Here is a 27,500-nt window from a genome sequence, read left to right on the forward strand (position 1 = left end):
TCAGATTGCAGACTGATTCTTTGTGGGATTCAAACTGCAGACCGAAATTTTGTGGGGTCCAGATTGCAGACTGGATATTTGTTGGGTACAGATTGCAGACTGAATCTTTGTGGGGTTCAGATTGCAGACTGAATATTTTGGGGTTCAGATTCTAGATTTAATATTTGTGGGGTTCAGATTGCAGACTGAATCTTTGTGGTGTTCAGACTGCAGACTGAAAAATCTGTCGGGTGCACATTGTCTATTTGTAGGTACAATTGCAGACTATTTATGGGTTGAATATTCGTAGGTTCAGACTGAATATTTGTGGGGTTCAGATTGTAGAGTAAATATTTCCAGGCTCAGATTGCAAACTGAATACTCATTGGATTAAATATTTGTCAGGTTCGGATTGCGGATGAATTATTTACGAGTCTCATTTTGAAGAACAAATCTCTTGTCGGGTGTGGTTTCGAATATTGGTGGGGTTCAGATTACAGATGAAATATACAGACTAAATACTCACGGATGCAGATTGCAAATTATATATTTGTGAGGTTTGGTTTGCAAACTAAATACTCACGGGTGCAAATTGCAAATTAAATATTTGTGAGGTTCGGTTTGCAAACAAAAACTCACAGATGCAGATTGCAAATTATATATTTGTGAGGTTCAGTTTGCAAACTAAATATGGGTGCAAATTGCAGATTGAATATTTGTGAGATTCAGTTTGCAAACTAAATACTCACGGATGCAGATTTCAGATTGAATATTTGTGAAGTTTGGTTTGCAAACTAAATACTCATGGCTGCAGATTTCAGATTGAATATTTGTGAGATTCAGTTTGCAAACTACATACTCACGGATGCAGATTGCAAATTATATATTTGTGAGGTTCGGTTTGCAAACTAAATACTCACGGGTGCAAATTGCAAATTAAATATTTGTGAGGTTCGGATTGCAGACTAAAAACTCACGGGTGTAGATTGCAAATTAAATATTTTTAAGGTTCGAATTGCAGACTAAAAACTCACGGCTGCAGATTGCAAATTAAATATTTGTGAGATTGCAAACTAAATACTCACGGGTGCAGATTGCAAATTAAATATTTTTTAGGTTCGAATTGCAGACTAAAAACTCACGGGTGTAGATTGCAAATTAAATATTTTTTTAGGTTCGAATTGCAGACTAAAAACTCACGGCTGCAGATTGCAAATTAAATATTTCTGAGATTGCAAACTAAATACTCATGGCTGCAGATTGCAAATTAAAATATTTGTGAGATTGCAAACTAAATTCTCACGGGTGCAAATTGCATACTGAATATTTGTGTTTGTAATTCAGTATCAGTGGGGTGAATATTCATGGTGTGCGGATTGCAGACCAAATATTTACGGGGTCCGGATTGCAGATGGAATTTTCTGATTTGTTTGGCAATGAAATAGAGAGCAATATCCATATCTGGGGAATTGGGTTAGAAGTATTCGGTTCCGAATATTCTGGATTTTAGTCCGAACCGCATTCACAGTTCGTACTAAAACCCGGAGTGGATCAAAGCCTTAAAACAACCGTGAACCCCAATCCGGGAATAGGATTTTCAAAATATTTATATATATATATATATATTTTCCAAAAAGGTTTGGGACGGCAAGGAAAAGTGCACAAGTACGGTCATCAGCAGTGTGCGGCCATAAAGGGGTCGACAAGGCAGTCAAGGGGTCAATTTTGTAGAAAAAACGACATGCCGATATTTACAAAAAAACATCCTTATTCAAAAGGGGAGATTGTCAAATACGCCTAGGATTAATCGGACCGGATCGGATGAATAAAGTGCAATTTCAAATGGTTTTTTGTAATGTTTTCGACTGTTTGGATTGCGATGCTGAGGTTGTATCCGTTTTGGGGATGATGGGACTTGTTTTACCCCAAATTTAGCACTATTTGGGAGCCTTAATAGAGAGATGGAATATGGATTCCTTCATCTGGAAAAGAACACCGAAAAACACCCCTGGGAGCCATTTAGGATGGCTGTTCCATCGCGGGGATGATGGGAAATAGAGTCCAACCACACGATCAGATTAGCAGCACGATTTCTCGACGGAAATGCATCCTTATTCCCCGCCGGAGGGGCCAGCCCCCCAACGTTCGCCAAAAAAAAAAAAATTCTCAGAGATTGCAAAATTGCGTGAGTACGCAAATAAAATAAAATAAATGGGAGTCCGGGATTGCGAAATTGCGATTCCGCAAAAATAAAATAAATGGGCCCGGGCGATCATTTGTTGCAAGATGGATCGGACGCTTTGCGGTTCACATTCGCCAGCGTAGAATCATCGTGATCGGTCCGAACCGTGTTTTGCGTGACAGGGGTTATGGGCCCAGCACGCTTCCGCGGCACAGTATTCACAAAACATCCCGGGCGGTCATTTGTTGCAGATGGATCGGACACTTTGCGGTTCACATTCGCCAGCGTAGAATCATCGTGATCGGTCCGAACTTTGTTTTGCGTGACAGGGGTTATGGGCCCAGCACGCTTCCGCGGCACAGTATTCACAAAACATCCCGGGCGGTCATTTGTTGCAGATGGATCGGACACTTTGCGGTTCACATTCGCCAGCGTAGAATCATCGTGATCGGTCCGAACCGTGTTTTGCGTGACAGGGGTTATGGGCCCAGCACGCTTCCGCGGCACAGTATTCACAAAACGTCCCGGGCGGTCATATGTTGCAGATGGATCGGACACTTTGCGGTTCACATTCACCAGCATAGAATAATCGTGATCGGTCCGAACTTTGTTTTGCGTGACAGGGGTTATGAGCCCAGCACGCTTCCGCTGCGCAGTATTCACAAAACGTCCCGGGCGGTCATTTGTTGCAGATGGATCGGACACTTTGCAGTTCACATTCGCCAGCGTAGAATCATCGTTGCAATCCAGGCAATCGGTCCGAACTTTGTTTTGCGTGATCGGTCCGAACCGTGTTTTGCGTGACAGGGGTTATGGGCCCAGCACGCTTCCGCTGCGCAGTATTCACAAAACGTCCCGGGCGGGACGTTTTGTTGCAGATGGATCGGACACTTTGCGGTTCACATTCACCGGCGTAGAATCATCGTGATCGGTCCGAACCGTGTTTTGCGTGACAGGAGTTATGGGCCCAGCACGCTTCCGCTGCGCAGAAAATGATGGTTGCTTTTTTAATCCTTTCCTGATATTGCGTACGTTCCCAAGATGCGTTTACATTCAACGGCAGGCAAGGTAATCCCAAATCGGGAAAGACCTTGTTTTTTTATAATTTCCGGGCCTGACTTTGCCGGATTTGGTCCATCTCGCTCCCCGGAATTGCTGAGCCTTAGCTCTCGCTGCCGCCGTAGTGGAGCTCGGTGTTGAAGACCTCCTTGTAGAGCGGAGGGAAGTCTGTGGCCGTCTCCGGGTGGACCAGGCGGAAGAAGGCCAGCTTGTCCAGGTGAAGGCGGCAGATGGTCTTCATCACGGGCAGCTTGGAGACCATCTGGGGGAAGACCAGGGAACCATAAGACCCAAGATTAAGGAGAGCACCACTCGATCCCTCCCGACAGATGGCCATCCAACCCTCACGGGCATTAATACGTTCATGAAGGAATAGAGCTATAGCATCAAAGGCTATTTGGAAGGGATCCCAACCTTGTTCTGTCATCAAGGAAGACATAATCCGATCCCTCCCGACAGAGGGCCATCTAACCCTCATGGGCAATAATAATAATAATAATAATAATAATAATAATAATAATAATACTTTAATAGCTTCATGGAAGAATAGGATCAAAGACTTCTAGAATTGGAAGGGAGCCCAATCCCACTCCGTCATTAAGGAAGACACATTCCGATCCCTCTTGACAGATGGCCATCCAACCCTCATGGGCATTAATAATAATAATAATAATAATAATAATAATAATAATAATAATAATAATTTAATATATTGATAGGTTCATGGAAGGATAGGATCAAAGGCTTCTAGAGTTGGAAGGGAGCCCAATCCCATTAAGACACAATCCAATCCCTCCCAACAGAGGGCCATCCAACCCTCATGGGCATTAATAATAATAATAATAATAATAATAATAATAATAATAATAATAATAATAATAATAATAATACTTTAATACATTAATAGGTTTGTGGAAGAATAGGATCAAAGGCTTCTGAATTTGAAAGGGAGCCCAATCCCATTCCATCATTAAGGAAGACACAATCCGATCCCTCCCGACAGAGGGCTATCCAACTCTCATGGGCATTAATAATAATAATAATAATAATTTAATACATTAATAGGTTCATGGAGGAATAGGATCAAAAGAGTCTAGAGTTGGAAGGGAACCCAATCCCATTAAGGAAGACACAATCTGATCCCTCCTGACAGATGGCCATCCAACCTTCATAGGCATTAATAGGTTCATGGAAAGAAAGAGAGATATAGAATTATAAACTCTATAGTTAAAAGGGACCCCAAAGGACACCCAGTCCAACCCCTTTGGTCATGTAGAATGACACCACCCAAGCCCTCCCAACAGATGTCCAGAAGACCCGCCGCTCACCTTGGAAAGCCTGTCTTCGCTGGCGTTTTTCTTCTGGATCTCCTGCTGCAGAGCCAAGTAGATCTTGTCCTGCAGCTTTTGCACTTTCTTCGACTCGGAAAGCCAGGGCCGATCTGGGAATGAACAAGTCAAGGATTAGCTACGATCTCTAGGTATTCATATATGCAATGCTCATGTGAAGCCACAAGAGGGTAGTGTATAATTAGAAAGGATTAGCTACAACTTCTAGATATTCATGTATGCAATCTCATATGCAGTGTATAGATCGAAAGGATTAACTACAGCTTCTAGGTATTCATATATGCAATGCTCATGTGAAGCCACAAGAGGGCAGTGTATAAATAGAAAGGATTAGCTACAATTTCTAGGTATATATATATATATATATATATGCAGTGCTCCAAATGCAGCCACAAGAGGGCAGTGTATCGATAGAAAGGATTAGCTAAGACTTCTAGATATTCATACATGCAATGCTCTGATGCAGCCACAAGAGAGCAGTGTATAGATAGAAAGGATTAGCTACTGACTTCTAAGTATTCATATATGCAATGCTCCAATGCAGCTACAAGAGGGCAGTGTATACATAGAAAGGATTAGCTACGACTTCTAGGTATTCATACATGCAATGCTCCGATGCAGCCACAAGAGGGCAGTGTATACATAGAAAGGATTAGCTACGACTTCTAGGTATTCATGTATGCAATCTCATATGCAGTGTACAGATAGAAAGGAATAGCTACGACTTCTAAGTATATATATATGCAGTGCTCCAAATGCAGCCACAAGAGGGCAGTGTATAGATAGAAAGGATTAGCTACAACTTCTAGGTATATATATATGCAGTGCTCCAAATGCAGCCACAAGAGGGCAGTGTATAGATAGAAAGGATTAGCTACAACTTCTAGGTATATATATATGCAGTGCTCCAAATGCAGCCACAAGAGGGCAGTGTATAGATAGAAAGGATTAGCTACAACTTCTAGGTATATATATATGCAGTGCTCCAAATGCAGCCACAAGAGGGCAGTGTATAGATAGAAAGGATTAGCTACAACTTCTAGGTATATATATATATATATATATATATATATATATATATATATATGCAGTGCTCCAAATGCAGCCACAAGAGGGCAGTGTATAGATAGAAAGGATTAGCTACAACTTCTAGGTATATATATATATATATATATATATATATATATATATATATATATGCAGTGCTTCAAATGCAGCCACAAGAGGGCAGTGTATAGATAGAAAGGATTAGCTACAACTTCTAGGTATATATATATGCAGTGCTCCAAATGCAGCCACAAGAGGGCAGTGTATAGATAGAAAGGATTAGCTACAACTTCTAGGTGTGTATATATATATATATATATATATATATGCAGTGCTCCAAATGCAGCCACAAGAGGGCAGTGTATAGATAGAAAGGATTAGCTACAACTTCTAGGTATATATATATGCAGTGCTCCAAATGCAGCCACAAGAGGGCAGTGTATAGATAGAAAGGATTAGCTACGACTTCTAGGTATATATATATATGCAATATTCATATGCAATCACAAGAGAAAGGATTAGCTACTGACTTTTAAGTATGCATAAATGCAGCCACAAGAGGGCAATATATAGATAGAAGGGATTAGCGACTGACTTTTAAGTATGCATAAATGCAGCCACAAGAGGGCAGTGTATAGATAGAAGGGATTAGCGACTGACTTTTAAGTATGCATAAATGCAGCCACAAGAGGGCAGTGTATAGATAGAAAGGATTAGCTACTGACTTTTAAGTATGCATAAATGCAGCCACAAGAGGGCAGTGTATAGATAGAAAGGATTAGCTACTGACTTTTAAGTATGCATAAATGCAGCCACAAGAGGGCAGTGTATAGATAGAAAGGATTAGCTACTGACTTTTAAGTATGCATAAATGCAGCCACAAGAGGGCAGTGTATAGATAGAAAGGATTAGCTACTGACTTTTAAGTATGCATAAATGCAGCCACAAGAGGGCAGTGTATAGATAGAAAGGATTAGCTACTGACTTTTAAGTATGCATAAATGCAGCCACAAGAGGGCAGTGTATAGATAGAAGGGATTAGCTACTGACTTTTAAGTATGCATAAATGCAGCCACAAGAGGGCAGTGTATAGATAGAAAGGATTAGCTACTGACTTTTAAGTATGCATAAATGCAGCCACAAGAGGGCAGTGTATAGATAGAAAGGATTAGCTACTGACTTTTAAGTATGCATAAATGCAGCCACAAGAGGGCAGTTCCTCTAAAGTTCGGAGTAAATTCCAAAGTGGATTTTTGTGTTTCCGCTCATGACCCACCTGGGGAAAGCAGCACCGTGGCCGTGAACAACGCAATCTCCTCGTCCGAAAGCTGGAGCCGGCACAGGTTCTTCCCCAAGTCGAAAACAGAATCGATAAGGTCGTCGCAGCCTAAGAGGAGTTGGAGGACACGTTAATGTGGGATTTGTGTACTGATAGGTGTTTAAATTCAATTTGTGCCATGCTTGTATTGCAACTGATTGCATCATCCAGACTGTACTATAGCGTGGAAAGAAGCTGTGATGACCTTGATGTGTGGCTGGAACTAGGGAGTATCCAGACACAAGTGTGTGTGCAAATTGATTGCGTCAGTTAAGTCGAGTTCTGTCTGCCTAGAGCAGGGGTCCCCAAACTTTTTAAACAGGGGGCCAGTTCACGGTCCCTCAGACCATTGGAGGGCCGGACTATAGCTGAAAAAAAATAATCATAATAAAAATAATAAAAAGGGTTGGATGCATCACACAGCCGTAAACGCTTGGGAACTAGTGATTTTGTGATACGACATCCAGCATACCTTATATACTCGAGTATAAGCTGACCCGAATATAAGCCGAGGCACCTAATTTTACCACAAAAAAACTGGGAAACATTGACTCCAGTATAAGCCGAGGGTGGTAAATTTCAGAAATAAAAATAGATACCAATAAAATTACATTAATTGAGGCATCAGTAGGTGAAATTTTTTGAATATTTACACAAAGCTCAAATTTAAGATAAGACTTTCCAACTCTGATTAAATCGTTATTCTCATCTTCTACTTATGTATCCTTTTAATAATAATAGAGTAAAACAATACATGTAATAATAATAATAAATACAGGAAAATAATACATGTAATAATTAATAGAGTAAAATGATAAATGCAATAATAATAAGATCAGAGTGAAATAATAAATGTATTATTAATAATAACAAAAATAGAGTAAAATAAATGTAATACAGTAGAGTCTCACTTATCCAAGATAAACGGGCCGGCAGAACGTTGGATAAGCGAATATGTTGGATAATAAGGAGAGATTAAGAAAAACCTATCAAAATAGGTTATGATTTTACAAATTAAGCACCAAAACTTCATGTTATACAACAAATTTGACAGAAAAAGTAGTTCATTACACATTAATGCTACGTAGTAATTACTGTATTTATGAATTTAGCACCAAAATATCACGATATATTGAAAACATTGACTACAAAAATGCGTTGGATAATCCAGAACGTTGGATAAGCGAGTGTTGGATAAGTAAGACTCTACTGTAATAATAAAAATAGAGTAAAATAAATATAATAGTAGCAACAATAATACAGAAAAATAATAAATGTAATAATAATAATATCAGAAGTAATAAATGTATTACAGTAGAGTATCACTTATCCAACACTTGCTTATCCAACGTTCTGGATTATCCAACGCATTTTTGTATTCAATGTTTTCAATACATCGTGATATTTTGGTGCTAAATTCATAAATACAGTAATTACTACATAGCATTACTGCGTATTGAACTACTTTTTCTGTCAAATTTGTTGTATAACATGATGTTTTGGTGCTTAATTTGCAAAATCATAACCTAATTTGATGTTTAATAGGCTTTTCCTTAATGCCTCCTTATTATCCAACATATTTGCTTATCCAACATTCTGCCGGCCTGTTTATGTTGGATAAGTGAGACTCTACTGTAATAACAAAAAATAGAGTAAAATAAATGTAATAGTAGCAACAATAATAGAGAAAAATAATACATGTAATAATGCCAATAATAATAGAGAAAAATAATAAATATACCATATATTCTCGAGTATAAGCTGACCCAAATATAAGCCAACCAGGACCCGTTTATGTTGGATAAGTGAGACTCTACTGTAAATGTAATATCAATAATAATAGAGAAAAATAATAAATGTACCATATATTCTTGAGTATAAGCTGACTCAAATATAAGCCAACCAGGACCCGCTTATGTTGGATAAGTGAGACTCTACTGTAAATGTAATAATATCAATAATAATAGAGAAAAATAATAAATGTACCATATATTCTCGAGTATAAGCTGACTCAAATATAAGCCAACCAGGACCCGCTTATGTTGGATAAGTGAGACTCTACTGTAAATGTAATAATATCAATAATAATAGAGAAAAATAATAAATGTACCATATATTCTCGAGTATAAGCTGACCCAAATATAAGCCAACCAGGACCCGCTTATGTTGGATAAGTGAGACTCTACTGTAAATGTAATATCAATAATAATAGAGAAAAATAATAAATGTACCATATATTCTTGAGTATAAGCTGACTCAAATATAAGCCAACCAGGACCCGCTTATGTTGGATAAGTGAGACTCTACTGTAAATGTAATAATATCAATAATAATAGAGAAAAATAATAAATGTACCATATATTCTCGAGTATAAGCTGACCCAAATATAAGCCAACCAGGACCCTCACCCGAGTATAAGCCAAGGGGGGCTTTTTCAGTCTTAAAAAAGGGCTGAAAAACTAGGCTTATACTCGAGTATATACAGTAAATTAAATTTGCCCTGGGGTTTATCCTTTTATGTGACACGTACCCAAGGCCTTGAACATCTGCATCCCGCCGTATTTCCCGGCAAAGAGCACCGTGTTGTTCAAGGGGTTGAAGGCCCGGATCATCCGGATGAGGAGCACCTCCAAGCAGCCTGAGACCGGGGAAGGAAGGAAAGAGAGAGGGTCACGTCGTGACAATATCCTGGGAAGTGATGTTGTTGCAACAACACAACCGGCAAACTAGAATCTGAGATAAGGCCCTGAAATCCAGGTGCCTCAGACACGATTTCATGGGTCGTTGCACCCGGGCCACCTCGCTCCTCACCCGCTTTGAGGAGGATGATCTGGTCGTTCTGGCAGAGCTCCATGAAGCCGTCGATGCGCTTGGCGAACTCCACGATGTACTGGATGGCGTTGGAGAGCTGGACCGCGCACTCCTGCCACATGGCCTCGCAGCTCTGCCGAGAAGCCGGAAAGGGGTCAAATAGGGGTCAACTGAGCCTCTCACCAGTCCAATATGCAGGGCTGGGGGGGGAGGCCAGGACTAGGTTGGGGGGAGTTACGAGCACTGAGATAGGGCTGAGCATCTATCCCTGTTCTGCGGCGCCTGCCAGGGCACAGGAGGCGGGGCTAAAGGAGGGGGCGGGGCCTCTTCCCAAGTGCCTGAGGGGGCTGAATCTCTATACCCCGACCCCATGTTCTAACAAGTGCCTCAGGAGAGGTATATAGAGGCTCAGCCCTGTCTCATGCTCTTGGGAAGAGGCCCTGCCCTTTAGTCCTAAAAGGCCTCTCAGGAGAAATATAGAGGCTCAGCCCTGTCTTGTGCTCTTGGGAAAAGGCCCCGCCCCCACCCCTAGCCCCGCCCTTTAGTCCTAAAAGGCCTCTCAGGAGAAATATAGAGGCTCAGCCCTGTCTTGTGCTCTTGGGAAAAGGCCCCGCCCCCACCCCTAGCCCCGCCCTTTAGTCCTAAAAGGCCTCTCAGGAGAAATATAGAGGCTCAGCCCTGTCTTGTGCTCTTGGGAAAAGGCCCCGCCCCCACCCCTAGCCCCGCCCTTTAGTCCTAAAAGGCCTCTCAGGAGAAATATAGAGGCTCAGCCCTGTCTTGTGCTCTTGGGAAAAGGCCCCGCCCCCACCCCTAGCCCCGCCCTTTAGTCCTAAAAGGCCTCTCAGGAGAAATATAGAGGCTCAGCCCTGTCTTGTGCTCTTGGGAAAAGGCCCCGCCCCCACCCCTAGCCCCGCCCTTTAGTCCTAAAAGGTCTCTCAGGAGAAATATAGAGGCTCAGCCCTGTCTTGGGCTCTTGGGAAGAGGCCCCGCCCCCACCCCTAGCCCCGCCCTTTAGTCCTAAATGGCCTCTCAGGAGAAATATAGAGGCTCAGCCCTGTCTTGTGCTCTTGGGAAGAGGCCCCGCCCCCACCCCTAGCCCCGCCCTTTAGTCCTAAAAGGTCTCTCAGGAGAAATATAGAGGCTCAGCCCTGTCTTGGGCTCTTGGGAAGAGGCCCCGCCCCCACCCCTAGCTCCGCCCTTTAGTCCTAAATGGCCTCTCAGGAGAAATATAGAGGCTCAGCCCTGTCTTGTGCTCTTGGGAATAGGCCCCGCCCCCACCCCTAGCCCCGCCCTTTAGTCCTAAAAGGCCTCTCAGGAGAAATATAGAGGCTCAGCCCTGTCTTGTGCTCTTGGGAAGAGGCCCCGCCCCCACCCCTAGCCCCGCCCTTTAGTCCTAAAAGGCCTCTCAGGAGAAATATAGAGGCTCAGCCCTGTCTTGTGCTCTTGGGAAGAGGCCCCGCCCCCACCCCTAGCCCCGCCCTTTAGTCCTAAAAGGCCTCTCAGGAGAAATATAGAGGCTCAGCCCTGTCTTGTGCTCTTGGGAATAGGCCCCGCCCCCACCCCTAGCCCCGCCCTTTAGTCCTAAAAGGCCTCTCAGGAGAAATATAGAGGCTCAGCCCTGTCTTGTGCTCTTGGGAAGAGGCCCCGCCCCCACCCCTAGCCCCGCCCTTTAGTCCTAAAAGGCCTCTCAGGAGAAATATAGAGGCTCAGCCCTGTCTTGTGCTCTTGGGAATAGGCCCCGCCCCCACCCCTAGCCCCGCCCTTTAGTCCTAAATGGCCTCTCAGGAGAAATATAGAGGCTCAGCCCTGTCTTGTGCTCTTGGGAAGAGGCCCCGCCCCCACCCCTAGCCCCGCCCTTTAGTCCTAAAAGGTCTCTCAGGAGAAATATAGAGGCTCAGCCCTGTCTTGGGCTCTTGGGAAGAGGCCCCGCCCCCACCCCTAGCTCCGCCCTTTAGTCCTAAATGGCCTCTCAGGAGAAATATAGAGGCTCAGCCCTGTCTCAGGATCTTGGGAAGAGGCCCCGCCCCCACCCCTAGCCCCGCCCTTTAGTCCTAAAAGGCCTCTCAGGAGAAATATAGAGGCTCAGCCCTGTCTTGTGCTCTTGGGAATAGGCCCCGCCCCCACCCCTAGCCCCGCCCTTTAGTCCTAAAAGGCCTCTCAGGAGAAATATAGAGGCTCAGCCCTGTCTTGTGCTCTTGGGAATAGGCCCCGCCCCCACCCCTAGCCCTGCCCTTTAGTCCTAAAAGGCCTCTCAGGAGAAATATAGAGGCTCAGCCCTGTCTCGGGATCTTGAGAAGAGGCCCCGCCCCCACCCCTAGCCCCGCCCTTTAGTCCTAAAAGGTCTCTCAGGAGAAATATAGAGGCTCAGCCCTGTCTTGGGCTCTTGGGAAGAGGCCCCACCCCTTCCCTAGCTCTGCCCTTTAGTCCTAAAAGGCCTCTCAGGAGAGGTATAGAGGCTCAGCCCTGTCTCGGGCACTTGGAAAGAGGCCCCACCCCTTCCCTAGCTCCGCCCTTTAGTCCTAAAAGGCCTCTCAGGAGAAATATAGAGGCTCAGCCCTGTCTTGGGCTCTTGGGAAGAGGCCTCACCCCTTCCCTAGCTCCGCCCTTTAGTCCTAAAAGGCCTCTCAGGAGAGGTATAGAGGCTCAGCCCTGTCTCGGGCACTTGGAAAGAGGCCCCGCCCCTCCTCTGGCCCCGCCCCTGTGTCCTAATAGGTGCCATCACCGCCCCCCTTGGGAATCAATGGTCGGCGTGGGAAAAACCTACCTTGTTCTGCATGTTTCTGATTTCCTCTTGTGAGTACAGCGTCCACACCAGCCGCTTCAACTCCTCGGCGGTGTATTGCGACGTCTCCACGTGTGACTTGACCACGTTCTGGGTGAGGCGCTCTGGGGGGGGAGGACAGAACGATAACCTAATCATTGGAAAACAGAACGGGGGGCATCTGAACACCCCTACGACGAAGTGGCAAAACCCGTACTCACCGATCTCTGCGGCCGAGACATCCGAGGCCAAGGACCCGCCTTCGAAGGCCCCTCCGCAAAAGAGCCACGGCTCCAGCATCAGCTCGTAGAGCGACTCCTGCTTGAGGAGCTTGGCCTCGCTGAGGTCTAGACTGGACTGGTCTGGGGAGGGTTGAGCCGAGGTCAGGAGGTCGAGGTTGTAGTAGCCGCCGCCGCTCCCGTTGTTGTCCGGGGTCAAGGGGAAGTCGAAGAGGAAGCCGTCGGAGAGCATGGAGATGTCGTCCAGGTCGGAGAGTCCGCTGCTGACACTGGTGGAGTAGCCCCGAGAAAGCGGCTCCGGGTCATCCGTGGCGTCTCCGTGACCATTGCCCCCGCCATGTTCCTGGCTCTGCTGGTGCTTCTGGACCTCGGCGTAGAGGCTGTCCCGCTGTTTCTTGGACATCCGGCCGAATTTGACCGCTGAAAGGATTATGATCATATTATTATTATTATTATTATTATTATTATTATTATTATTATTATTTTCTAAGGTTTCCAACAATGGTCGGCAACTGTGCCCACGCTCACCGTCGCGCGACATGCCCAGCGCCAGGCATTTCTGCAGGCGGCAGTGCTGGCACCGGTTGCGGTTGGTCCGGTCGATGAGGCAGTTGCGCTGTCGGGAGCAGGAATACGTGGCGTTGTTCTGCTGGCTCCGGCGGAAGAAGCCCTGTGAGCGCCGGAGGAGAGGAAAGCGGTGAGACTCTGGGACGCAAGGCGGGAACTGTGCAAATACAATGGAGATTCACACCCACTTCCCAGAATCCTTTGGAGCGTCAAGTTCCCATCCACCCTAATCATAACCCAGGATACCCAAATCTGGCTAAGATTAAGGGTTACATAGGAAGCAAGATAATAATCTATATATATAAAAGCGTAATGGAATCACGGCACTGGACAAAACAACTAAACTAAATGCCCCACAACCTCAAAAATTGACAGCACAACCTCTCATCCACGCCTCTACGTTCATACAACAAAAAGAAAAGAAAAATTAAGTCCTAGCCACAGCAACGCGTGGCCGGGCACAGCTAGTCATCTATATATATAAAAATGTAATGTCCGTTTTTCCCATGGAGTAAACAACAAAACCACTGGACCAAATCACATCAAGTTTGGCCACAAAAGACATAGTCATCCCATCTATGTCTTTCAATCAAAAAAACCTAGAAAAAGAAAGTCCAAATTGCAGAGGACGAAGAAGAGCCGTTTTCCCCCTGGCTGCTAGTAGTAGTAGTAATAATAATAATAATAATAATAATAATAATAATAATAATAATAATTCAGGATGCCGAAAGCCGTTGCCACCAGTAATAACCATAATATTAATACAGGATGCCCAAATCTGGCTATGTTTAAGGGTTATATAGGGAGCAAGATTATATATATATATATATATATATATATATATATATATATATATATGTAATGTCCGTTTTTACCATGGAGTAAACAACAAGGCCACTGGACCAAATCACACCAAGTTTGGCCACAAAAGACATAGTCATCCAATCTATGTCTTTCAATAACAAAACCCTAGAAAACTAAAGTCCAAATTAGAGGACCAGGAAAAGCCGTTTCCCCCCTAGCTGCTAGTCTCTCTCTCTCTCTCTCTCTATATATATATATATATATATATATAAATGTAATGTGCATTTTTCCCATGGACTAAACAACAAAACCACTGGGCCAAATCACACCAAATTTGGCCACAAAAAAACATAGTCATCCCATCTATGTCTTTCAATAAAAAAAACATAGAAAAATAAAGTCCAAATTGCAGAGGACGAAGAAGAGCTGTTCTCCCCCTGGCTGCTAGTAATAATAATAATAATAATAATAATAATAATAATAATAATTCAGGATGCCAAAAGCCAGCTAAGCTTAGGGGTTATACATGTAAAACATCAATAATAATAATAATAATTATTATTATTATTTTGCCGCTGCCACCAGTAATAACAACAATAATAATTCAGGATGTCCAAATTTGGCTACGTTTAAGGGTTATATAGGGAGCAAGATAATAATAATAATAATAATAATAATAATAATAATAATAATAATAATAAAGGACACCAAAAGCCGGCTATGCTTAGGGGTTATACATGTAAAAGACTGTAACTGAAAACATGCAAAAAGGTCAATAATAATAATAATAATAACAAACATTTTGCTATTTCAATACCGGTAATAATAATCCAGGATGCTTAAATCTGGCTAAGTTTAAGGATCATATAGAGAGCCCAAATAAGATAATAATAATATAATATTATTCAGGATGCCAAAAGCTGGCTAAGCTTAGGGTATACATGTAATAATAACAATTATTATTATTATTATTATTATTATTATTATTATTATTATTATTATTCAGGATGCTAAAAGCTGGCTAAGATTAGGGGTTATACATGTAATAATAATAATAATAATAATTTTGCTGTTGCAATAATACTCCAGGATGCTTAAATCTGGCTAAGTTTAAGGATTATATAGGGAGCCCAAATAAGGTAATAATAATAATAATAATAATAATAATAATAATAATAATAATAATATATTATTCAGGATGCCAAAAGCTGGCAAAGCTTAGGGTATACATGTAATTATTATTATTATTATTATTATTATTATTATTATTATTATTATTATTATTATTCAGGATGCTAAAAGCTGGCTAAGCTTAGGGTATACATGTCATAATAATAATAATAATTATTATTATTATTATTATTATTATTATTATTCAGGATGCTAAAAGCTGGCTAAGCTTAGGGGTTATACATGTCATAATAATAATAATAATAATAATAATAATAATAATAATAATAATAATAATAATATTTTCAAGCGGCTTACACATTGCATTTGAAGACATGCAAAAAGTCAAATAATAACAACAATAATAAAAATTACGACTCACTTTGCATCCTTCGCAGGTGATCACTCCATAATGGATCCCGGACGATTTATCCCCGCAAATCTTGCAGGGAATGACCTCGATTTGTGCTGCAGGAAGAGAAACCGGGCCGTTAATGGGGAAGTCATATACTATATATATATTAAATCAATATACTTATTGCAGTTCCCCCTAATGCCAGAAGAGGGCGGTCTGGGGAAATCATACCATATATATTAAATCAATAAGCTTATTGCAGTTCCATCTAATGCCAGAAGAGGGCAGTACCTTTTCTGTCAAATTTGTTGTACAACATGATGTTTTGGTGCTTAATTTGTAAAATCATAACCTAATTTGACGTTTAATAGACTTTTCCTTAATCCCTTCTTATTATCCAACATATTCGCTTATCCAATGTTCTGTTTATGTTAAGTGAGACTCTACTGTATATTGATAATCTTATATTATCTGCTTAGAACTGGATTATCTGAGGCCCCTTCTACACAGCTGTATAAAATGCACACTGAAGTGGATTATATGGCAGTGTGGACTCAAAATAGTCCAGTTCAAAGCAGATCATATAAAATTATAAATGGGTTATATAGCTGTGTGGAAGGGCCTTGAGTCTACACTGTCATATAATCCAGTTCAAATAAGATAATCTGTATTTTATAGGCAGTGTGGAAAAGGCCTGATTGAAGTGGCCCTGGGTGCTATTAAATGGCTGAGTGGGCTGCTAGGAGCTTAGCCTTCTAACTGGCAGCAATGGGAAAAAACAATTATTCCTCTCCCTCTAATTAGGACTTTATTTTTCTTGTTTTTTTGATGTCTAAACACAGCGGGGATGACCATGTCTTTTGTGGCCAAGTTTCATGGGTTTTGGGTGTTTAGTTTAGCTGTTTACTTTAAGGCAGAAACAGTCAGAACATTTATATATATATAGATATATCTTAATATAAAATGATACAAATTACATTGAGTAATATTATAAACACAGTGGGGATGGCCATGTCTTTTGTGGCCAAGTTTCGTGGGTTTTGGGTGTTTAGTTTCACTGTTTACTTTAAGGCAGAAATGGTCAAAACATTTATATATATATAGATCAGTAAGCATATTGATCTATCGTCTCGTCGTCTCACTCGTTCAGTTGTTTTCGACTCCATGAGTTCACGAAGAGTCGAAAACGACTGAACGAGTGAGACGACGAGACGATAGATCAATATGCTTATTGCACTTGGTCTCCTAGCAATCTACTCAGCCCAGGGGACAGGCACAGTTAGGCCTCACTTAAGCCTCTTCCACAGATTCTGAATCTGAATCTAGGCAAAGTTCAGACTAAATGTCGGAAGTGGATTCAACACTCCAAAGGTAGCTATTGCTCCCGTTTTCCGGACCATGAACAGAGTGCTTTTCCTCCCTGTGTTCACATTGATTCATGGATCCCATGTCGGACGTGGTTTTGAGAGACAACAACAAGAGCCTCCTCTGCTGTGCAAGAAATACTTTCCACTCGGGTGTGTCTCGCTGTTGAATCACCCGGAGGAGGAAATAGAGAGATTATTTCTGATTTCGAATTCCCTCCATGCCATTTCCCGCCTCTGCAAAGAAAGCTTAATTGGTGTTCGGTAAGCGTTGAACCCAGAATACATATAAGTACGGTTTCTTGGAAAGGGGGTTATGGGCCCGGGGCTGTGGCGCAGACGGGAGAGCAATGAGTCACTGACCAGGAGGTCATAAGTTCGAGGCCCGTTGGAGCTATGTTGTTCGTCTTTGTCCTGTGTTAAAAAGGCATTGAATGTTTGCCTAATATGTGTAATGAGTCCCCTTTGGGGTGAGAAGGGCGGAATATAAATGATGTAAATAAATAAATAAATAAATCTGCACAACTCGGCCTCAATTGACTCTCAGGGTCCCGTAGCATTGGTGAGAGGGTTGCCTTTGGGTCTGAGTCTGAAACAACACAAAACAACAACAAACAACTATATTCTGGTCCACAACAGTCGGAGGGACCCTGAACTGGCCCGGAAGCAGAGGAGAAGACGAAACTACACAAGGAAAGTTGGCCAACTCCCAACTTGCCCAACTTCACCCACAAGCATTCCTCCTCCGCCCGAATTGTTTGTTGCCTGGCACAGCTGGCTCTCGCAAAAACCACCGAGGGTTATATAACTGCCATCTGCTTGACACATCATCGGTGACGTGTAGTTGGATCTAAGGGCAAGCCGGTCCCGCCTCTCGTTGGCCGCCGGACCTGTCTGTCAAGAATTGGCCGTGTCCTACTGACACATTTACCCAGGGCTTCGAACATCACTCAACAGGCGGGTTGTGTAATGAGAGGGCACTGAGTGGCGTTTAACCCTTCCTTGGCACACAAATGTTTGGTGGAGAAGAAAGAGAAGTCGTAGTCCCACTCGATTCTGGTGGGAATAACTCTAGTGAGATGGAGAAGTTGGAAAGTATCCAGAGAAGGGCCACCAAATGGTCTGGAAACAATGAATCCCTATGAGGAGTTCCTTAGAGAAATTCCACCTAACTACTAGGAAGAACTTCACGACGGCCAGAAGAACCTCATGATGGGTTGAAGAACTTCCTGGTGGTGAGAAGAACCTCATAATGGTCAGATGAAGCTCATGATGGTTCGAAGAATCTCAAGATGATCAGATGAACTTCCTAATGGTCAGAAGAACCTCCTGTTGGTCAGAAAGATCTCATGATGGTACGATGGTGGTCAGAAGAACCACATTATGGTCATAAGAACCTCCTGCTGGTCAGAAGAACTTCATGATGGTCAGAAGAACTTCCTGGTGCTCAGAAGAACTTCCTGATGGTCGGGAGAACTTCCCAATGGTCACGAGAACTTCCTGATGGTCACAAGAACTTCTCAGTGGTCACGAGAACTTCCTGATGGTCACAAGAACTTCCGGACGGTCAGGAGAACTTCTCAATGATCACAAGAACTTCCTAATGGACAGGAGAACTTCTCAATAGTCACAAAAACTTCCTGATAGTCAGAAGAACTTCCTGATGGTCAGGAGAACTTCTCAATGGTCAGAAGAACTTCCTGATGGTCAGGAGAACTGCCGAATGGTCAGGAGAACTTCTCAATGGTCACAAGAACTTCCTAATGGACAGGAGAACTTCTCAATGGTCACAAAAACTTCCTGATAGTCAGAAGAACTTCCTGATGGTCAGGAGAACTTCTCAATGGTCAGAAGAACTTCCTGGTGGTCAGGAGAACTTCTCAATGGTCACAAGAACTTCCTGATGGTCAGAGGAAGTTCCTGATGGCTAGATGAACATGCCGATGGTCAGAAGAACCTTTTGGTGGCCAGAAGAACTTCATGATGGTCGGAAGAACCTTGTGATGATCAGAAGAACTTCCTGATGGTCAGAAGAACCTCTTGGTGGTCAGAATAACTTCCTGATGAGCAGAAGAACTTTTGTGATGGTCACAAGAACTTCATGATGGTTTGAAGAACCACATTATGGTCAGAGGAACCTTGTGAAGACCAAAAGAACTTCATTTTTAATGTTGGAGCAAGACCACGATGGTTAAATAAATGCCCGATAACGTTGCAGAAAGGATCCAGATACAAACAATGTTCTCCCTGCTTTGACTTAAGAGGATTTATCCTGATCCTGAGTCAAGAGGGAAAGCTTGCGGCCAGGTTTAATCCGCAAATAAATAAATGGAAAGACTCAATCAACACAATCCTTCCAAGCCCGAGACGGAAAACTGCATGTTCGGCACATTGGCGACTTATTCCTTGGATGAAAATATTTCTATACAAAAAAGAATTGGATGCAGAAGATATAATAATAATAATTCTGTACAGAAGACATTTGTATGCAGAATAATGATACTTCCATGCAGAAAATATTGGTATTATTATATAGTATTTGTATGCAGAAAATAATATTTGTATGCAGAAAATAATATTTGTATGCAGAAAATAAAAATATTTGTGTGTAGAAAATAATATTTGTATGCAGAAAATAAGTATGCAAATCATAATGCAAATATTGGTATTATTACATAATATTTGTATGCAGAAAATAGTATTTGTATGCAGAAAATATGTATGCAAATAATAATAATGCAAATATTGGTATTATTATATAATATCTGTATGCAGAAAATATGTATGCAAATAATAATAATAATGCAAATATTGGTATTATATAATATTTGTATGCAGAAAATATGTATGTAAATAATAACGCAAATATTGGTATTATTATATAATATTTGTATGCAGAAAATAATATCTGTATGCAGAAAATATGTATGCAAATAAAAATAATGCATATATTGGTATAATTATATAATATTTGTATGCAGATAATAATAATAATAATAATAATAATAATGCAAATATTGTTATTATTATATACTTGTATGCAGAAAATAATATTTGTATGCAGAAAATATTTGTATGAAGAAAACATGTATGCAAATAATAATAATAATAATAATAATGTAAATATTGGTATTACTATATAATATTTGTATGCAGAAAATATTTGTATGCAGAAAATATGTATAAATAATAATGCAAATATTGGTATTATATGATATTTGTATGCAGAGAATAATATTTGTATGCAGAAAATATGTGTGCAAATAATAATAATAATGCAAATATTGGTATTATATAATATCTGTATGCAGAAAATAATATTTGTATGCAGAAAATATGTATGCAAATAATAATAATAATAATAATAATAATAATAATAATGCAAATATTGGTATTATTATATAGTATGTATGCAGAAAATAATATTTGTATGCAGAAAATATGTATGCACATATAATAATGCAAATATTGGTATTATTATAGAATATTTGTATGCAGAAAATAATATCTGTATGCAGAAAATAAAAATATTTGTATGCAGAAAATATGTATAAATAATAATGCAAATATTGGTATTATTATAGCATATTTGTATGCAGAAAATAATATTTGTATGCAGAAAATAAAAATATTTGTATGCAGAAAATATTTGTATGAAGACAATATGTATGCAAATAATAATAATAATAAAATTTGAATCCCTGCCCCACTGCATTGGGTGACACTCTCTCAGCCTCAACCTCCTTTGACGCCTCTTCAGGTCGAGTCAAGGAGTTCCCTTTGAAATTATTTCTCTCTCTAACAGTCATTTCTCCGCTATTTCTTGCGGCGCTCAGCCGCCCAAGATTAACCTGTCTGCGCTTGTTCGAAAGCGGAGAAAAACAGCGCTCGAAGGCGTTCCTTTTCGGCAAAAAACACCCCGACCGGCTCATTTTTAGACCTTGCAAATCCAGTTCCGACTGTCTAGACAACAGATAGATGTCTTTAGTTGGAGTTGAAAAGGCCTTTCGATGCTCTGGGTCAGACTAGATGGCCTTTTTTTGCCCGGGAGGCTTTAAGGACCCAAAACAGAACCAGGAAGCATCTCAAAAAAAAAAAAAAAAAAAAAACCTCGCGTACCGAAACTCATTTTCCAGCTGCTCCTCCTCCTCCTCCTCCCTGCGTTCTTTCCAAACCCCTTTTTCCCTCTGACAGATCTAGGTCACTGGGTTGCCAAACCCACAACTGTCTCTCTCTCTGTTTTTCATGCCAGGCATTTTTTTTTCTTCCTACCCAAGGAGGCGGAGATGTGATTTCCCCGGGACTGTTTCCAATTTGAAACGAGTCCAGGCTAGATGGCCTTTGGGGGTCCCTTTGGAACCCATGAATCCCCCTTTTCTTGCTTTTCCATCCTTTGTTTGAGGCCGAGAGAACGTAACACTCCCCTCCTCAAACCAATGGGTTTATTATCTCAACCCTAAGCTTCATCTACACTGTAGAACTGATCCAGTTTAATACCACTTCACACTGCCATGGCTTGATGAGATGTCACTGGAAGGATTTGGCAAGGCATTGGCCTCCTTAGCAGATGATATTATTATTATTATTATTATTATTATTATTATTATTATTATTATTGTATGACACAGCAAACAAGACAGATATGCTGGATTTCATATCACAAAATCACGTCGAACACTTCCCAAGCGTTTAGGACTGTGTGATGTATTACTATTATTATTATTATTATTATTATTATTATTGTATGACACAGCAAACAAGATAGACATGCTGGATTTCATATCACAAAATCACAAGTCGAACACTTCCCAAGCGTTTAGGACTGTGTGATGTATTTTCAGATTATTATTATTATCATTGTCACTGTTATTATCATTATTATATGATGATGATTATTATGTCATCATTATATTATTGTTGTTATTATTATTATTATTATTATATATAATATGAATAAAAATGACACTATTAACAATAACAATAACAATATAATGATGACATAATAATAATAATCATTATATAATAATGATAATAACAATCACAATGATAATAATGATGACATAATAATCATCACATAATAATGTTAATAACAATGACAATGATAATAATATGTAATATAAATCATAACAATACTATTAACAATAACAATAATAATATAATGCTGACATCATAATAATAATCATATGATAATAACAGTGACAATGATAATAATAATGATTAAATATCATCATCATATAATAATGATAATAACAATGACAATGATAATAATAATGATTAAATCATCATCATCATAAAATAATGATTATAACAATCAGAATGATAATAATGATTTAATAATCATCATATAATAATGATAACAATGATAATGATAATAATAATGACATAATAATCATCATATAATAATGGTAATAACAATGGCAATGATGATAATAATGATTTAATAGTCATCATCATATAATAATGATAATAACAATCACAATGATAATAATGATTTAATAATCATCATCATATAATAATGATAATAACAATGATAATAATAATAATAATGATTTAAAAATAATCATCATCATCATAAAATAATAATGGTAATAATGACAATGATAATAATAATGATAATAACAATAATAATATAATACAATAATATAACATATAATGATAATAGTAATGTAATTGTAATGATGATGATTATAATATATATACTGTATGTAGTTATCTAGCTAGCTAGCTACCTATTTAGCTATCTAGTTATCTATCTATCTATCTATTTCTCTATCTAACTATCTACCTACCTATCTAGTTGTCTATCTATCAATCTATCTATCTAGCAAGCAAGCAAGCAATCTAGCTATCTATCTATCTATCTATCTATCTATCTAGTTATCCAGCTAGCTATCTAGCTATCTATCTTTCTATGTAGTTATCTATATCTATCTAGCTATCTATCTAGTAATCTATCTAGCTATCTATCTAGTAATCTATCTATCTAGCTATCTATCTAGTTATCTATCTAGCTATCTAGTTATCTATCTACCTATATATCTAGTTATCTACCTACCTCTCTATATATATACACTTATCTATTTATCTTGCTATCTTTACCTACTAATCTATCTAGTTATCTATCTATCTATCTATCTATCTATATATCTGTTATCTACCTATCAATTTATCTTGCTATCTATTTACCTACCTATCGATCTAGTTATCTACCTACCTACCTACCTATCAATTTAGTTATCTATTTACCTACCTACCTATCTATCTATTTACCTATCTATCTAGCTATCTATCTAGTTATCTACCTAACTACCGATCTACTTATCTCTCTATCTACCTACCTACCTACCTACCTACCTATCAATTTAGTTATCTATTTACCTATCTATCTATCTATCTATCTTTCTATCTTTCTATTTATCTATCTATCTATCTATCTATCTATCTATCTATCTATCTAGTTATCTATCTAGCTATCTACCTACCTATCTAGCTATCTACTTATCTACCTACCGATCTACTTATCTCTCTACCTACCTACCTACCTATCTATCTATTTACCTATCTATCTAGTTATCTAGCTATCTACCTACCTATCTAGCTATCTATCTAGTTATCTACCTAACTACCGATCTACTTATCTCTCTACCTACCTACCTACCTACCTATCTATCTATTTACCTATCTATCTAGTTATCTAGCTATCTACCTACCTATCTAGCTATCTATCTAGTTATCTACCTAACTACCGATCTACTTATCTCTCTACCTACCTACCTACCTACCTATCCATTTAGTTATCTATTTACCTACCTATCTTTCTAGCTATTTACCTATCTAGTTATCTACCTACCTATCTATCTAGATATCTATCTAGTTATCTATCTACCTACCTACCTATCTATCTAGTTATCTACCTAACTACCGATCTACTTATCTCTCTATCAACCTACCTACCTATCAATTTAGTTATCTATTTACCTACCTATCTTTCTAGCTATTTACCTATCTAGTTATCTACCTACCTACCTATCTAGATATCTATCTAGTTATCTATCTACCTACCTACCTATCTATCTAGTTATCTACCTAACTACCGATCTACTTATCTCTCTATCAACCTACCTACCTATCAATTTAGTTATCTATTTACCTACCTATCTTTCTAGCTATTTACCTATCTAGTTATCTACCTACCTACCTATCTAGATATCTATCTAGTTATCTATCTACCTACCTACCTATCTATCTAGTTATCTACCTAACTACCGATCTACTTATCTCTCTATCTACCTACCTACCTATCAATTTAGTTATCTATTTACCTACCTATCTTTCTAGCTATTTACCTATCTAGTTATCTACCTACCTACCTATCTAGATATCTATCTAGTTATCTATCTACCTACCTACCTATCTATCTAGTTATCTACCTAACTACCGATCTACTTATCTCTCTATCTACCTACCTACCTATCAATTTAGTTATCTATTTACCTACCTATCTTTCTAGCTATTTACCTATCTAGTTATCTACCTACCTACCTATCTAGATATCTATCTAGTTATCTATCTACCTACCTATCTAGCTATCTAGTTATCTACCTAACTACCAATCTACTTATCTCTCTACCTACCTACCTACCTACCTACCTATCAATTTAGTTATCTATTTACCTACCTATCTATCTATCTATCTATTTACCTATCTATCTAGTTATCTAGCTATCTACCTACCTATCTAGCTATCTAGTTATCTACCTAACTACCGATCTACTTATCTCTCTACCTACCTACCTACCTACCTATCAATTTAGTTATCTATTTACCTACCTACCTATCTATCTATTTACCTATCTATCTAGTTATCTAGCTATCTACCTACCTATCTAGCTATCTATCTAGTTATCTACCTAACTACCGATCTACTTATCTCTCTATCTATCTATCTACCTACCTACCTACCAATTTAGTTATCTATTTACCTACCTATCTTTCTAGCTATTTACCTATCTAGTTATCTACCTACCTACCTATCTAGCTATATCTACCTACCTACCTACCTATCTAGTTATCTACCTAGCTCTCTTATATCACTGAAAATATCATTTGGCAATCTCTAGTAAGAACAGATAAGCCAACCGGATAACAACAACAACAACAACAACAACAACAACAACAACAACAACAACTACCATGCCCTCCCGCAAATTATTCCCGATCGAGGCTCCGGTGTAACGCAATTTATGATCCTGGCTTAATAATGTCATTTCCTAATTGGTCCTATCGTTACAAAAATGGGAAAAGTTGATTAAACTGCAAATACTTTGTGTTTGATGGACATCTTGCAGCACATACGGCTCTAGTTTTCATTGAGTCCCAACCTATTCAACCTTGTTGGTGCCACAAAAACAATGTTTCGGGAGCAGGACCACTACTTTCCGAGTAAGGACCGCGCCATTAAGCAGGAAATAAGACTTCCGAACCAGGAACAGAACATTTTCTTTTCCCAGATTTGGTGACGTAGTGTTACGACAACGTTGGAAAACACGAGGGTGGATTTCCATGTTGGCATGTTGCGCTCCGCCGCAGCCATGTTCGAGGCCACGGTTGCTGCGTGTGGAGATCAAAATGGCCGCGGAGGAGGAACATGCATCACCGGGACGGCAAAGGGACGACAACGTTGTAGCAACAACAACAACAACAACAACAATCATCTTGCCCTATTTTTGTACCGTTTGACGAATGCGTATCTGCCAATACTAATGCGCTTGAGTTGCTGTGGCTCAAGAGAGAAGAACATTATTATTATTATTATTATTATTATTATTATTATTATTATTATTATTATTATTTGTTTAACCCCTGCTTTTGGCATCCTGTATCATCATTGTCATCATAGTAATAATAATATTATAATAATAATGCTGTGGAGGGACATTATTATTATTATTATTATTATTATTATTATTTGTTTAACCCCTGCTTTTGGCATCCTGTATCATCATTGTCATCATAGTAATAATAATATTATAATAATAATGCTGTGGAGGGACATTATTATTATTATTATTATTATTATTATTATTATTATTATTATTTTTGTTTAACCCCTGCTTTTGGCATCCTGTATCATCATTGTCATCATAGTAATAATAATATTATAATAATAATGCTGTGGAGGGACATTATTATTATTATTATTATTATTATTATTATTATTATTTGTTTAACCCCTGCTTTTGGCATCCTGTATCATCATTGTCATCATAGTAATAATAATATTATAATAATAATGCTGTGGAGGGACATTATTATTATTATTATTATTATTATTATTATTATTATTATTATTATTATTTGTTTAACCCCTGCTTTTGGCATCCTGTATCATCATTGTCATCATAGTAATAATAATATTATAATAATAATGCTGTGGAGGGACATTATTATTATTATTATTATTATTATCTTTGTTTAACCCCTGCTTTTGGCATCGTGTATCATCATTGTCATCATAGTAATAATAATATAATAGTATAATAATAATAATAATAATAATAATAATGATGCTATGGCTCAAGAGAGAGACATTATTATTATTATTATTATTATTATCTTTGTTTAACCCCGGCTTTTGGCATCCTGTATCATCATTGTCATTATAGTAATAATAATAATAATAATAATATAATAATAATAATAATAATAATGCTGTGGAGGGACATTATTATTATTATTATTATTATTATTATTATTATTATTATTATCTTTGTTTAACCCCTGCTTTTGGCATCGTGTATCATCATTGTCATCATAGTAATAATAATACAATAGTATAATAATAATAATAATAATAATAATAATAATAATGCTGTGGCTCAAGAGAGGGACATTATTATTATTATTATCTTTGTTCAACCCCGGCTTTTGGCATCCTGTATCATCATTGTCATTATAGTAATAATAACATAATAGTATAATAATAATAATAATAATATTAATAATGCTGTGGCTCAAGAGAGAGGGACATTATTATTACTACTACTACTACTACTATGACGACGATGATGATTCAGGATGCCAAATGCCAGGGTTGAATAAAGAAAGATAATAATAATAATAATAATAATAATAATATAATGCTGCAGCTCAAGAGAGAGGGACATCATCATCATCATCGTCATTATTGTTATTATTATAATTATTACTACTACTATGACGATGACGATGATTCAATATGCCAAATGCCGGGGTTGAATAAAGAAATAATAATAATAATAATAATAATAATAATAATAATATAATAATAATAATAATAATAATAATAATAATGCTGTGGCTCGGGAGAGAGGGACATTATTATTATTATTATTATTATTATTATTATTACTACTACTACTATCACTATGATGATGATTCAGAATGCCAAATGCCGGGGTTGAATAAAGAAATAATAATAATAATAATGCTGTGACTCAAGAGAGAGGGACATCAT

At 38.9% G+C, this 27,500-nt stretch overlaps 1 protein-coding gene across 1 annotated transcript in view; it reads right to left on the reverse strand.

Annotated features, from left to right (window-relative positions):
- Positions 1-3,178: 3,178 nt before the first annotated feature.
- Positions 3,179-27,500, reverse strand: part of LOC134292978 (nuclear receptor ROR-beta-like) — a 67,146-nt gene continuing 42,824 nt past the window's right edge. Inside the window, exons 4-12 of the mRNA XM_062958951.1 lie at positions 15,669-15,754; positions 13,274-13,415; positions 12,728-13,165; positions 12,510-12,631; positions 9,746-9,878; positions 9,465-9,572; positions 6,893-7,003; positions 4,549-4,661; positions 3,179-3,482 (exon numbers count right to left, since the gene is read on the reverse strand). Of these exons, the coding sequence (XP_062815021.1) occupies positions 3,324-3,482; positions 4,549-4,661; positions 6,893-7,003; positions 9,465-9,572; positions 9,746-9,878; positions 12,510-12,631; positions 12,728-13,165; positions 13,274-13,415; positions 15,669-15,754 (1,412 nt within the window). The 3' untranslated portion in view covers positions 3,179-3,323. The remainder of the gene's footprint in view (positions 3,483-4,548; positions 4,662-6,892; positions 7,004-9,464; positions 9,573-9,745; positions 9,879-12,509; positions 12,632-12,727; positions 13,166-13,273; positions 13,416-15,668; positions 15,755-27,500) is intronic.

The sequence above is a fragment of the Anolis carolinensis genome, unplaced genomic scaffold (assembly GCF_035594765.1).
Source record: "Anolis carolinensis isolate JA03-04 unplaced genomic scaffold, rAnoCar3.1.pri scaffold_7, whole genome shotgun sequence".
Classification (NCBI taxonomy): domain Eukaryota; kingdom Metazoa; phylum Chordata; class Lepidosauria; order Squamata; family Dactyloidae; genus Anolis; species Anolis carolinensis.